Source organism: Chiloscyllium plagiosum, unplaced genomic scaffold, assembly GCF_037043375.1.
Source record: "Chiloscyllium plagiosum isolate Xiang-an unplaced genomic scaffold, Cpla_swu_hap1 HiC_scaffold_8, whole genome shotgun sequence".
Lineage (NCBI taxonomy): Eukaryota > Metazoa > Chordata > Chondrichthyes > Orectolobiformes > Hemiscylliidae > Chiloscyllium > Chiloscyllium plagiosum.
Window position 1 is genome coordinate 48,959,249 of NW_028270146.1, and position 15,297 is coordinate 48,974,545.

The 15,297-nt window shown below is 40.0% G+C and overlaps 1 protein-coding gene across 6 annotated transcripts in view; it reads left to right on the plus strand.

Moving 5' to 3' along the window:
- klc1a (kinesin light chain 1a) overlaps nucleotides 1–15,297 on the plus strand; it is a 104,204-nt gene that overhangs the window by 21,492 nt on the left and 67,415 nt on the right. For all 6 annotated transcript variants that reach the window (XM_043697512.2, XM_043697511.2, XM_043697514.2 and 3 more), the window contains exon 2: nucleotides 11,573–11,834. In XM_043697512.2, the coding sequence (XP_043553447.1) occupies nucleotides 11,574–11,834 (261 nt within the window). In that variant the 5' untranslated portion in view covers nucleotide 11,573. The remainder of the gene's footprint in view (nucleotides 1–11,572; nucleotides 11,835–15,297) is intronic.

Here is a 15,297-nt window from a genome sequence, read left to right on the forward strand (position 1 = left end):
AGTAGGCATATACACTTTTATTGTTGACTTCTCAATGACCATTAGAAAGGGCAGTAAGTACTAACCTTGGCAGTTATCTCTATAGCTCATGAATTTAAAAAAAAGTTTGAAATTGGGATCATTTGTGATATGAAAAGGAGCTTAGAAGTGGTGTTTCCATATGTGTGCTGCCAAATTTCTAAGTGGGCCCTGTAGGAGATCGCCTTGCTGTCGTCCCTGTGGTGGGATTAAGGCAGGATTGTTTCCAACCGGTGACTCCAGACCACCTCCCACCGTCTGGTGGAGGGGTTGGGAGTCGGAGGCGATGAACTGGAAGACACAATATTGTTGCCATAAAGACATGCATAGTCAAACGGCAGCAGAGAGGCACAGTGCAGGTTTCGTATCCTCTTGTTCCTCAGAGGACAGGAGTACACGGTGAGCCTCCTACAAGAAACCTACACTCCTCCAGGAGATAAAGCCACATGGCTCCTGCAGTGGCAGGGCATGACCTACATCTGTTACCTGGACCCTCATTCTGGTGAGGTGGCTATCTTGTTGGCAGTCTCTTCACCTACAGATCTTCAGGTTCAAGCAGTATGTCCCAGGCTGTTTGCTCCAACTCTCGGTTTGGTTTTGGGTTGCAATGCTTCACTTTGTGAATGTAGTCACATATCAGCTGGGGCCTGAGCAGATGTGCTTCTTTGAACTCCTCTTAGCTCTTTTGATGAAGGTTAAATCATTCTCCTTAGGGGAGATTTTAATTGCCCTAAAGGGACCCTGAAGATGCCTAGATGAACTCTACATTGTTGGGGAAGTAGATCCTCCACAAGGAGTAACTGGAGTAAATGTTCAGGACTACTGGTCAATCTGTGACAGATGGCCCCCTGTCAGAGGAGCTCCAGTGCTCAGCTCCTCTACCTGGGAGTCTATCTTGCCAACTTACTAACCAGAATTCCTTGGCATGGCAAAGATGGACTCCCAAGATGAAAACATAGTTGTAATTCTTGCATTTGTGTTGCCCGTGTTTGATTTATTTTTGTGATTGTAAAACGGTCTTCAGATTTTTGCTAACAAAATACTAATTGTTTTAAATATGCATTTTGAACGCATTGTATGTAAAGCCTTCATGTTTCTCTTTTCATGGTCGGATAACACTGTTTAAATGATGTGAATCTTGGTTTATAAAGTTAAAAATCACAACACCAGGTTATTGTTCAGCAGGTTCATTTGGAAGTACAAGCCATTGGACCACTTCCTTTGACCAGTACCTAGTGGGGCAGGATCATAGGACACAATTTATAATAAAAAATCAATATACCTGTAATGCAAATTCACCCCATAGATGTGTATGTGTGTACTTGATAGTGTGTGTGAGAGTGTGACAGAGTGTATGTCTGAGAGAGAGTGTGTGTGTGAGAGTGAGTGTAGGCATGTGTCTCAGAGAGAGCGTGTGTATGAGGGTCTGCGTGAGCGTGTGAGAGAGATCATGTATAAGAGTATGTGTGAGAGTTGTGTATAGTGTGGTGGGGTTCATGTCACACTACAGGTGACTCAAGATCCTGGTTGAGGCCATTCTCGTGGGTACTGAACTTGGCTATTAGCATTTGCAGGTACATTTTATTTTGTTCAAAAAGCGCACAACCTGCAGGCAGTCAGTCCATGTGACATTTTATAAATTCCTACTTTGGAAATAGAACCAGTCTGACTCATGGTTGGAATACAGACAGACTCTAACCTCATTGTTTGAGCTGAGATGTCACCTTTTTTTAATAAAACCTTAGGTTATCTCAAGAATGTGACTTGAAAGAAGTTCTGGAATTTACATATTAATGAATCGAAACCTGCAACCCATTCTATGTGATTAAAACTTAACAGCAATCTAGGTTTGTTCAACACATTGCATCAATTAATGACACTTTGATTTTTTTACTATAAATTCTGTCTTCTATGATCCTGCTCCACTCGCTACCTGACGAAGGAGCACTGCCCCGAAATTTGTACTTCCAAATAAACCTGTTGGACCATAATCTGTTGTTGTGTGATTTTTAATTTTGCCCATCCCAGTCCAACACTGACTCCTCCACATCTTGGTTTACAAAAAAAAAGTGCCAATGTTACATGTTGTATGGTGGCCAGGATAACTAAATAATTTCAGTGATTCAATCTGATGAGTCAATTTTCAGTACATAAACTACATAAAATTTGCAAGTCAAACCCAAGTACTGATTACATTTAGGAGAAAGTGAAGACTGCAGATGCTGGAGATGATGTGGTGCTGGTCAGGTAGCATCTGAAGATTGAGGCTTGTGAAACAAGGGGTGGGGCGATAAATGGGAGGGTGGTGGGGCTGGGAGGAAGGTAGCTGAGATTGCAATGGGTAGATGAAGGTGGGAGTAATGGTGGATAGATCGGAGAGGAGGGTGGAGCAGCTTGGTGGGAAGGAAGATGGACATATCATGAGGGCGGTGCTGGTTTGGAAGGTTGGATCTGGGATAAGATGGCGGGGGAGGGGAAATGAAGAAACTGGTGAAATCCACATTGATGCAGTGTTGTTGGAGGGTCCCAAGGCGGAAGATGAGGTGGTTAAGGTGTGGTGACGGAGGAGACCCAGGACGTGAGTGTCTGTGAAGTGGGAGGGGGAGTTGAAGTGTTTGGCCACTGGGCAGTAACCAACCCCACTGTCCCGTGGCCAACCACTTCAACTCCCCCTCCCATTCCGCAGACATGCACATCCTGGGCCTCCTCCATGGACACTTGGAGGAAGAACGCCTCATCTTCCGCCTGGGAACCCTCCAACCACACTGTATCAATGTGGATTTCACCAGGTTCCTCATTTTCCCCCTCACTACCCCACCTTATCCCAGATCCAACTTTACAACCTCGCACTACCCTCATGACCTGTCCTACCTGTCCATCTTCCTTAACAACTGTCTGCTCTGACCTATCACTATTAATCCCAGCTTCATCTACCTATCGAGCTCCTAGCTACCATCCCCCCCACCCCCCTCCCATTATCTCTCCACCCACTCTCAAGCCCATTTCTGATGAAGGGCTTTTGCCCGAAACGTTGATTCTCCTGCTCTTCGGTTGCTGCCTGACCTGCTGTGCTTTTCCAGCACCACATTCTCAACTACTGATTACATTTGCCAGGTTGCAGATCAAGCATTTTTTAAAAAACGATTTTTTTCTATTCCTTCAGTTCAGAGATATCGTTGCACATGTCTGGAGCAGATGGGACTTGAACCCAGCTCTCTCAGGGCTAGGGATGCTACCAATGCACCACAATAGGGCCCCTATTTTTGGTGGACCTTAGCACTGAACCCTCTCAGACAATTTATGCTTAAATGAGGTAAAGGAGCTTCACTCCTATGTGCTAAAAATTGCTGAGTTTTTCCAAGCACTAGCATTATCTTATTTCCAGTTGATGCACTCTTCAAAGCTTTAACTAATCTAATAGTCTGTCAAAGTATCGATTTCTATTTTTAACTTAAATTTCTTTGTTGCTGTCGTATATTTTTGTCTCTCTAGCTCTGTCTTGTGGTAATATTAATTATTTATTTTACTTGATAGGAATATTGGCAAACATACCCTCTAAGTACATGGCCTCTCAACTCCTATACTTGGTGTTTTAACCAAAAGAGGAAAGATACCAAATGCCACCTTCATTATCCTATTTACTTGTGACTTTACTTTCAAGGAGCTATCAACCTGCACTCCACGGTCTCTTTGTTCAGCAACACTCCACAGGACCTTACCATTAAGTTTATAAATCCTGCCCTAATTTGCCTTTCCAAAATGCAGCACCTCACATTGATCTAAATTAAACTCCATCTGCCGCTCCTCGGCCTATTGGCCCATCTGATCAAGATCCCATTGTACTCTGTGGTAACCTTCTTCACTGTCCACTACACCTCTATTATTGGTGTCATCTGCAAACTTACTAACTATAACTCTTACGTTCACATCTAAATCATTTATATAATTGACAAAAAGCAGTGAACCCGGCATCGATCCTCGTGATATGCCACTGGTCACAGGCCTCCAGTCTGAAAGGTAATCTTTCACCACCACCACTCTCTGTCTTCTACCTTTGAGACTGCTCTGTATCCAAATGGCTAGTTCTCCCTGTATTCTAATCTTGCTTACCAGTCTACCATGAGAAACCTTGTTAAACGCCTTACTGAAGTCCATATTGATCACATCCATTGCTTTGCCCTCATCAATCCTCTACTCAGCAATAAAAATGGAAGCAAAGCAAGTTTGTCTGTGGCAATCATTGTGATACTTCACTAATTTCCACAACAAGTTTTAAAAAAAAAATGTAGGTATTTTTAAAATGGGATTGTCACTTATCTTTCATACTTGGTGTATTTGCAATTAATATGACTTTCATGTTGAAGTAATTATGGCAGCATGTTGAATTCAAGAAAAGCCCCACACATCTTTATTTACATCTTGTCCCACAAATCTAAAGCCTTCTCTCCCGTGCCATTTTCCTGGCCAGGCATTCATCTGCCTTATCCTTCTATTTCTGTAGTTGCTTGCTTGTGATACTGGAAGTAATCCAGAGATTACTACATTTTTGAGGCTTTTCTTGCTAATTTTCTATGTAGCTCCCTATATTCTGATTGCAGGATCACATTCCCTTCCCACCTATATTATTGATACCAACATTGCTAATGACTGTGGTTGTTATCCCTCCCCAGAAAAATGTCTTGTAGCTGCTCTGTGAGATCCTTGACCCTGTCAACAGGAAGGCAACATGCAATGCTAAAGTCACAATTACAAACACTGAAATGTCAGCTTGTTCCCTTAAGTAATGAATCCTCCACTTCTCCTTTGTTCTTCTTCCCCTGCTGTACAGATGAGCTTGCTAGCAGTGCTACAAACATGGCTCTAAAGGCATTCCCCTGAGGATCCCGTGCTCTAATCAGTTTCTGAAATGGAAAATCAGTTTGTGAGTGGGATGTCAGTGGATCCCTGCATCTTCCTATTTCTCTTGAACTGCCTTCAGTTGCCTTCTTTCCTCTAAACTCCAAAGCTGCAGTGTGACCACCTCTCTAAACATGCTATCTACTTAACTCTTAGCCTTGCAGATGTGCCACAGTGTTTTTAATCAATTGAGATTTTGAACTTGTATTTCTTCAGCTGCAAGCACTTGTACTTCCCACATATTACAAGTCACACATTTCTCTTAAACTGTGCTGCCATGTTTTGAGTTTAAACTTGATTTTTCTTAATCAGTTTTAAACTTCCTTTATGCTAACTTTAATTCCTTGCCTTACTTTACTTTATTATATTACTTTATTAGATTGGCCTTGACTTTCACTTGTTCCTGTTGTTTCTCAATTAATCTGCTTTTCCAAAAAAAGTTTTTGAAATCACAAACAAATCAATCCGCTACTTCCCTGTGATTTCACAACTTGATTTTCTCCCCATAATTATCAGTTCCCTAAAGCTGCAGGTATAAAACCATGCCTCCTGTCTTGCTGCTGGGTTGAAGCTGAAAGATTGGGTCCCTGATTCTTGGCCTTATATCCTCTCCCTGCTTCCTTTCTTGTTGCTGTGTTTAAGTTAACTAGTTGCCTGGAAGAACAAAATAATAGAAATGCAAAAGGGTTAAAAAGAGAAGTTTGTATTGGGTGAGAGGTTATGTTCTGTTTTGAGCACATTTAAAAAAAATATAAATTAAGCAAGCTGGTTGCAAAACAATATAACTACTTCCAATAATGTTTAGAACCCCTCTAAAATGGCCTCATAAGGTACTCATTTTTATTACAGAAATGTCAAATGAATGAAATTGCCACCACTTTGAATTAGCCTAGGCTCTGGAAGTGCCAGAGGCAGCCATGTTGATCCTGCAACGTTATCCTTGTTGTCTTTTGGGGCTTAGGCAAAATTGGGACAGCAGATGGACGACTAGTTGAACAACAGCTTAGCCTAATCGTATTCCTGTTTCCGCACTGTTTAAATGGCCAGAATCTTGGATGTGCCTTAATATTAACACTATGTATCTACCTACACAATATGGACTACAGAGGTTCGACAAGGCAGTTCACAGCACCATCTAAAGAACAATTAGTAGTGAGCAATAAATACTCGACTTGGTAAACTAGGTACTTTGTGTAATTTTTTTAAAAAGATTACATTTGGTTTGCTGGCTAAAAGAGTTTAAACCTCTTGTTAACTGAAAGATCCTTAATGTTGAGTTATGCTTTTGCGAGAGCGCAACTAAGAAGAGTTCCAAGTTCAAGACTCCAGAATAAAAGCATCATAGAACCATTACAATTCTGAGCAAAGATGTCTACGTCCATGATGCTGACATTAATTTTCAAATCCTTTCTAGCCACAGGAGAGGTACCAGAGAACTAGAGGACAGCTAATGTGATATCATTAATCATGAAGGATCGTAGGATAGACTAGGGAGCTATAATTTCAGCAGTAGAAAATCTTTTGGAAAATTTTCTTAGGGATAGAATTCATCTCTATCTGGAGAGACGAGGATTAATCCATAATGGTAAGCATGTCATATTCGATGGTGATAATTTCTGCCAGGTTTGATGGAGTTGTGAGGAGGTAACAAATTGTGTAGATGAAGGTAGTATAATTGATTTCACATGGACTTTTGATGTGTTTCATGAGAGATTGGTCAAGAAGACATGAGCCCATGGTATCCAGTGCAATTTAGCAAATTGGATGCAAATTGATTTAGTGGCAAGAGGCAGAGGATGACATATGAAGGTTGTGCTTGTGACTGAAAATCTGTGACCAGTGGCATGCTGCAGGGAATAATGCTGTTTGTGGTGTATATTAATAATCTAGAAATGAATGTAGGAGACTTGATCAGTAAATTTGCAGTTTGCATGAAAACTAATGTAGTAACTAGCAAGGAGGAAAGCCTTAGAATACAGAATGATATAGGTTGGCTGGTCAAATGGGCAGAATGGTGGCAAATGGAAATTAATCCATAAAAATGGAGATGATGCACTTGAGAGGTCTGATAAGATCCGGAGTACATAAGGAATGGTAGGATCCAACGAAGTAGAGAGGATCAGAAGAATCTTGGTGTGCATCTTAATAGATCCTTGATGGCAATGGGATACATGAGTAATGTGAATGAAGACAAATGGTATACTTGCCTTTATTAAATGAGGGATTGAATACAAAAATTGGGAGATTATGATGGATAAGACATTAGTTAGGCCACATGTGGAGTGCTATATGCAGTTCTGGTCACCACTCGTTAGGAAAGATGTGAATGCAGTAGAGAGGGTACAGAGAAGATTCACCAGGATGTTACCTCGGTTAGAATGTTGCATTGAAAGAGGCTGGGGTTGTTCTCTTTTGTGCAGAGAAGGCTGACAGGGGCCTGATTTGAGATGTACACAAGTAAGGGACATAGGCAGGGTAGATATAAATAAAATTTTCACTTAATAGAGGAGTAAGTGACCAGGGTGTGTAGATTTAAGGAAAAATGTTTTTGTCCAGAGAGTGGAGGATATAAGGTTGGTAGAAGGAGGAATTATCACAACATTCAAAAGTATTTAAGTGAACACCTGAAATGCTCTAGCATACAAGGCTACAGAACATATGCTGGAAATTGGGGCTAGAGTGGACAGGTATTCAATGACTAGCATGAACATGATGCATTGAAGGGCCTCACTTGTTGGATTGAGCACAGTTGGGAGAACTTTGAGAAGAGAACCTTGCCAAATATAAGTGGAAGGCCCAAAAACAGCTCAACCTTTATACAAACCCTTTGTACAGACCTTGGACAAAGTGGTCAATCCTTTTTTTCGTATTGAGGATGGAAGTCAGATGAGAAAACAGTTAGGAAGTTTGGTTTAGAAAATAAGTACTTCTTTACTGTACTTTTAATGTAACTGAACAGTTAGTTGTGATGCATTGATTTTTGTTCAGTAAAGTTATTTTGATTTAAAGTGTTTCACAATACTGGTTCTTTTTATGAGGTTACTATGCCCTTAAGCTTTTTTCAGAGAAGTTCTAATGACCCAAGATTCCAACTAGGTTGGGTTTGAAAGTTTTATCTGGGGCCCTTTGGTTTACTCTAACAGATAACACCTCCAAACTAAGACTTTCATGTCTTAAAAGAAACTAGTATAATCAAAGGGGAGTGGACAGCTAGCTGTGTAGCTGGCTTTCATTTAGATGGAGTTTTTAAATTCAGTTTAGAACTTTAGTGAGTTCAGTTGCAGCAGGAGATGTGTGATAAATGCTGCTGAGCACTCTCTCTCTCTGACTTCACAAGCTGTAAGCTGTCTGTTTTTACTGTTTGTGCTAAGGGATGAGTGTTTTGGGACTCTTGCAAGTATTTTTGGAACAGCATCATTAAGTCGTGTTTGGATAGGATAAGTTATCCGGTATTTGGTTTCCTGTTTTTGTGTTTCATTCCGTAATTTTGTAAATAAATTTTGTTTGTTTAGAACTTGGCAGTAGGTAGGATTGTGAAGAGGGCAATTGGTCTGCTTTCCTTTTATTGGTCAGTGCTTTGAGTATAGGAATTGGGAGGTCATGATGCAGCTGTACAGGACATACTGCATGCAATCCTGGTCTCTCTCTTATAGGAAGAATGTTGTGAAACTTGAAAGGGTTCAGAAAAGATTTACAAGGATGTTGTCAGGGTTGGAGGGTTTGAGCTGGGAGAGGCTGAATAGGCTGCGGCTGTTTCCCTGGAGTGTTGGAGCCTGAATGGTTTATAAAATCATGAGGGGCATGGATAGGGTATGCAGACAGTCTTTTCCCTGGGGCTGGGGAGTCCAGAACTAGGTTTAAGATGGGAGGGGAAAGATTTAAAAGGGATCTGAGGGACAGCTGTTTCTCACAGAGGGCGGTGCATGTGTGGAATGAGCTACCAGGAAGGTGGTGGATGCTGGTACAATTACAGCATTTAAAAGGTATCTGGATGGGTGCATGAATAGGAAGGGTTTCGAGGGATATGGGCCAAATGGGGCTACATTAATTTAAGATATCTGGTTAGCGTGGGCGAGTTGGGTCAAAAAGTCTCTTCCTGTGCTGTACAAGTCTATGACTGTATGAATTTATCACGAAACAAATGGCATGCACCCAGATAGTGGAGAAATTGCTCTCCTTCCTAAACACTCTTCATTCAAATGAAGAACCCATTGGTGATTATTAACATCATTTGTTTTCTGATCTTGTTCTACATTTGCCATTTATATCACGTGTGAAACTACTTGCAATGTTTATGATAATTGCCAGCAATCACCAAGCTATCACATCGAGCCTTTTAGCTTCTTATGTATCCAGGATGCTATGCGTGATGAAAGTTAAGGGTAAATAAACCCTGCCGAATTAATCTGTGGTACAGTTTTTAGAGAATCTGGCATTGATTGGAATGCTGATTTAGAATGTGACAATTTATGGATTTCTTGTGATTGAATTATTTTAACATCATCTCTACAAATGAACTGTTGTTATCTTCCCTTCGGAAAATGAATGAAACCAATCCTGAATATTCAGCTCACTCTCTAGTCCTGATAATTATTTTCCCTATAGTTATGCATCTATTTCATATCTATACTGTACAATATAGATATGTTCTGATGGTATTATAGGAAGCAATGAAAATCACTTTTTATATGTAGTCCAGTTCATCTGTTTTAGTTTCTTCAAGAGTGCAGCTGTTACAAAATGAACTTTTACTACATTCTGATGTGCGTGTTATACAATCAATCCACATTTCAATGGCCTAATCAAGTGCCACGTTTCCTGCTCTAATAATGAAGCAATTTGAGTTCCCTGTGATATCTGAGGCTTGTTTAGGCTTGGACTTAGTACTTGTTAAAATACAGATTTGAGACGGCCCAGAGAATCCCTTGTGGACTCAGATCTGTAAAGCCTCTCTCTTGGTTTATCTCAGAAAGTCTGGAATAAAAGCCTCTTACAAATAGTTTAGTTTAATTTTAGTCATCCCTTTTATTCACTAATAGCAGCACTGTTACAACATTACACTGATAGCTAAACTAACTAGGTTCTAATAACCGAGGAGAGTAGGGTACCAGCTTTTCAGGTGCCCCAGCAGGCTATTCCAATGTACTGATACAAAAGTTTACAAAACATAGCATGTTCTTAATTAGACAGATAACAGTGAAAGACAATAATTCGTAAGGAAGAGAAGTTAATTGACAGATCTGTGTGTGCTTGACTGATCACTTCTACTGGCATTGAGACCATCAGGTGGGAAAAACAAATCCAGCTGAGTTGGCATCTGGTGGCGAGATAAGTTCCTATAAAGAAGTACCAGTCTAAATTAAGTGGGAGATGTCATAAGGTAACCTTGCTCAGCTCGCATGTCTGATATAGTTGTTTTACGAAATGGCTTCTTAGCAAGGAGGGCAAACCTTTGACCATAAAATGGCTTCCCAACCGATTGTGTCAGAATCTCTTCAATGTTAGGTTTACAAGAATTTTAAGCTGGGAGCAGGTTCCTGCTTTTTATCTTAAGCACAGAATCATTCTGTACCTGAGGCTAAAATGTTACTGCAAGGTTGTATTTAAAATAATTTATTCGTTTCGAATTAAACATGCCTTCTTTTCAAGTTTCTGATTCAAATTCAAATAAAACATAAGGCCTGATTGGTTAGAATTGACAGTGGGGCAATCTGTAAGATCTGTAAAAACAGCAAGTAAGTTAAAGCTTTATTAATATTTCCTTTTACAGAGTTTGCATTTCATAACCTGTAATGGCTACTCAAAATCATCAAAAAGTCTCAAAATGCAATTAAATTCAATCCAAAGCAGATAAGCGCCGAGTTCATTTTCTACTGGATTCAACAGCCTCGGCACTAAAATGGCCTCTCTCTCTCTCTCTCTTTCTCGTGTCCTTTTGAACTCTCAAGTCAGGGTTTTGTAACAGCATAGATTTCTTTTCTCCCTGTGACTGCCCCACTTCCAAGGGGTAATAAGAAACTATTATAATTGGCAGCATTTAACCATTAATTACAAAGTTTTTGATAGTACCGAGTTTCGTTTCAGGGTCAGAATCAAACACTCATTAATTTCACAAGGGAATGGCTGTGAATGTTATCACCTGGTGTCCTGTTCACACATTCACAGATGCTAAGGCAAATGTTTTTAATTGTCTTACAGCATCCTATTATCACTTGGTGAGCCCAGGTGTCCCTATCTTTTGCATTTTTTAAGTTCTCTTCCCCCCCCCCCCCTTTTCTGAGCCTTCCTGCCTGTCTATTTTATAGTGCAATAAATGTGTTCTATAATTCAGCATTATGTTGTAGTCTAAATGTTTAAAGACAAGTTTTAAGACTATAGACTTTCTCTCACTCTTCACATTTATTTCGATCCCATAATCCTTTACATTTCATTTTAAATTGTGAAATGACTCTATATGACTGAGAGACCTCCATGGTATTTCAGCAATTGCTATGGATTAATTATCGCAAATCGATAATGTCTCCTCCCTGTTATAAAACTTGCATGTCACAAATTTTAGTCACATTCTTCAAATTTATCATTGCAGATTGCAAGGTTAATGCGTTAGTTGTTCAGACCATTTTAACATGTTTATTTCTACTTAATCTGTTTTTTTTAGGATGTATGACACCATGTCCACAATGGTGTATTTAAAGGAAGATAAACTGGAAAAGCTGTCACAAGAAGAGATTATTGGCAAGACAAAGCAAGTGATCCAAGGACTTGAAGCCTTAAAAAATGAGCACAACTCTATTTTGCATAGCCTGCTGGAAACCCTGAAATGTCTTAAGAAAGATGATGAGATGAACTTGGTTGAAGAGAAATCCAACATGATCCGCAAGTCTCTGGAAATGTTAGAACTTGGTCTCAGTGAGGCACAGGTAAACACTTCCAAACTTGTACATCAAGCTTTGTTTTGGTAAGGTACTTTGTACTACTCATGTTCTTGCCAATTTACCTCAACATTAAATGTTTCCATTGGCACTGTGGAGAGGCAACAATGCCTTTGAGAAGACATAATGCTTTACTACTGGTGAAGTACTAAATTCCTTCTCTATGCTTAAATGATATTTTTGGAAGTAAGCCAGTTATCTCAAGTGGAAACTAAATCTCAGGTTATTTAATATAATTTTCATTAATTTCCAGCATGTTTTAAACCCATGTAAGAAAGTGGAGTCGCAGTTAGGTAGGATAGTGAAGAAGGTGTTTGGTATGCTTTCCTTTATTAGCCAGAGTATTGAGTACCGGAGTTGGGAGGTCATGTTGTGACTGTACAGGACATTGGTTCGGCCACTGTTGGAATATTGCTTGCAATTCTGGTCTCCTTCCTATTAGAATGATGTTGTGAAACTCGAAAGGATTCAGAAAAGATTTACAAGGATGTTGCCAGAGTTGGAGGATTTGAACTATAGGGAGAGGTTGACTAGGCTGTTTCCCTTGAGCGTCGGAGGCTGAGGGGTGACCTTATAGAGGTGTATAAAATCATGAGGGGCATGGATAGGATAAAGAGACAAAGTCTTTTCCCTGATGTGGCAGAGTCCAGAACTAGAGGGCATAGGTTTAGGGTGAGAGGGAAAAGATATAAAAGAGACCGAAGGGGCAACGTTTTCATGCTGAGGGTAGTATGTGTATAGAATGAGCTGCCAGAGGAAGTGGTGGAAGCTTGTACAATTGCAACATTTAAAAGGCATTTGGATGGATATATGAAGAGGAAGGGATTGGAGAGAAATGGGGGCCACATGCTGGCAGGTGGGACTAGATTGGATTGGGATATTTGGTCGGCATGGATGAGTTGGACCGAAGTGTGTATTTCCATGCTGTACATCTCTATGATTCTTTTGCTGTTAAAACTCACCATGGCATGCTACTGAAACACAAGAATCATGAAAACCTTAAAACTGATTCACTCAGCATACAGCTTAACGAGGTGCAAGAGAAACATACTCCTGATGAAGAGCTTATGCTCAAATCGTTGATTCTCCTGCTCCTCGGATGCTGTTTGACCAGCTGTGCTTTTCCAGCACCATACTTTTTTTTTTGACTCTGATCATGCATCTGTAGTCCTTTTACTTCCTCTCACAAGACAAACATATGAGTCATGACCTTCAGGAGAGGAGAGGGAACAAGGAAGAAACTAGGTTTGGAAAAACATGAATTTAGATCTTCCTAACCACCTTTATCAGATCATCCATGTTACATGTAAGCTGCATAGAATTGTAGAATCCCTATAGTATGGAAGTAGGTGACCCTGCCTATTGAGTCCACACTGACCATCTGAAGAATATCCTACTCACCCTACTCTATCCCTGTAATCATGCATTTCCCGTATCTAATCCACCTAGTCTGCACATCCCTGGACACTACGGGCAACTTTGCATGGTCAATTCACTTAATCTACATGTCTTTGGACTGTGGGAGGAAACCGGAGCACCCAGCGGAAGCGGGGAGAATGTGCAAACTGCACAAAGTTGCCCAAGACTGGGATTAAACCTCGATCCCTGGCGCTGTGAGGCAGCAGTGCTAACCACTGAGCCACCATACTACCCCATGCACTAGATATTGCAATACCTACAAACAGCAGCTGAATCTTTGAGTTATAAAAGGCCACTTTCATAGTTTATTTCCCTACTGTGTGCAGATGCTATTAGACAGAATTTCTTTAGCAACCCAGCCTGATTCACTCACTGTCATCTTGGTTTGAACAAGATTTTCTTCTAAGAGTTCAAAGTCAACTATTCTGAGTTGGAGGCCATGGTGTGAGGTCTGACCCACTCTTGTCATTTGCTTTCTTCATTCCAAGCCTATCCTTGCACTCAGCCTGTAGGACCTCAAGACTATTTTTCTTTTTGTGTTGAGGAATATTTGCAACAATATAAATTGTTGACATTCTTTACCTTGGTTAATTTTTTTTCACTCATGGGATATTTTTCTCGATATTTGCACGACAGATGATATTTTTACTGCATATTAAAGCCCTTAGTATATATTTACAGATTCCTCCTTTGACTGTTATACTTTCAGATCATTGCAAATGCAAATAGGCATTCTGTTCAACAAGAAAGAAGGGAAATTCCATATTTGGAATTCTAACCTTGGGTACTTAGGAAGGCAGGTGCTCCCAAACTGCCTCAGTAATTTAAAATGTCATAATTCTTAACAAACCATACGTTTAACTCCAGTTCAAGCTAGAGAACAAACATCCAATATCAAGTGAAATGTAGCCAATTTTTTTTTTGGTGAAAAGTTATGACTGGAACTGGTTCGCAAGATTTCCTTCATAACCCATCATGGCATGTGACATTGTTAGTAATGATAACCAACCAGCTTGCATAACACTTTTCTGTACCCCATTTATATCAGCTTTTCACCATTATTATTCTCTTATTCATAACAGCAATCCTAATCAAGTCAGAGGAGTGCAAACTTATCTTTCTCATATTTCTTAAAAGATGAAAGATTGGCAATGGCCAAAGAGGCCTACATATATATTTTTAACTTACTTGTTTAGATGTATTATGATATACCTGTGGAGCAGGTGGAATTTGAATCTAGGATGCTGGCCCACACAAAAGGACACTAGCCCTACACCATGAGATCCTTAAGGGGCATAAGTTTATAAATAATTTGTAAGACACAAAGCTAATAAGCAGGTACAACAAGCAATTAGGAAGGCATACTGTATGCTGGCCTTTATCACAAGATGATGAGAGTACAAGACAAAGATGTTTTTCTTCAATCATATCAAACCTTGGTGAGAACATACAGGATTATTGTTGCTACCTTGGTTCCCCTTCCTTTAGGAAAAATAAACTTGCTATAGAGGCAGTGCAGCAGAGGTTCACGAGACTCATTTCTGCACTAACTGGACTGTCCTTTGAGGACAATGGTCTTACATTTTCTGGAGAGTGATGTAATTGGAATGTGAAATTATGTACAGAATGGATGCAGAAAAGATGTTTTTTTTTGGGGTTACATGATGAAGGAGGAGAATGAGGAGTAAAGGGGGCACAATCTCAGAATAATGGACAAGCCATTTTGGACTAAAATGAGGAAGACTATAATTCACTTGGATAGTGAATCTTTGGAACATTCTACTCCGATGTAATATGGTCATTGAATATGCTCAGCAGGTAAGCGGTGAATGTCCTATCCCATTCCTAAGTCTGATATTCTAAAGGTCCCCTAATCAACAGTTGCCATTATTGGCTTTGCTGTGATTTACTAAATTAGGAGACACGCAAACTCACTTTATAACATATGACCAACTTGAGATTAAACTTTTTAATTTGAGGACAGATTTCAAACTTTGTTTCTGAGAGTTGTCAAGCATGATTTTTTTCTCAA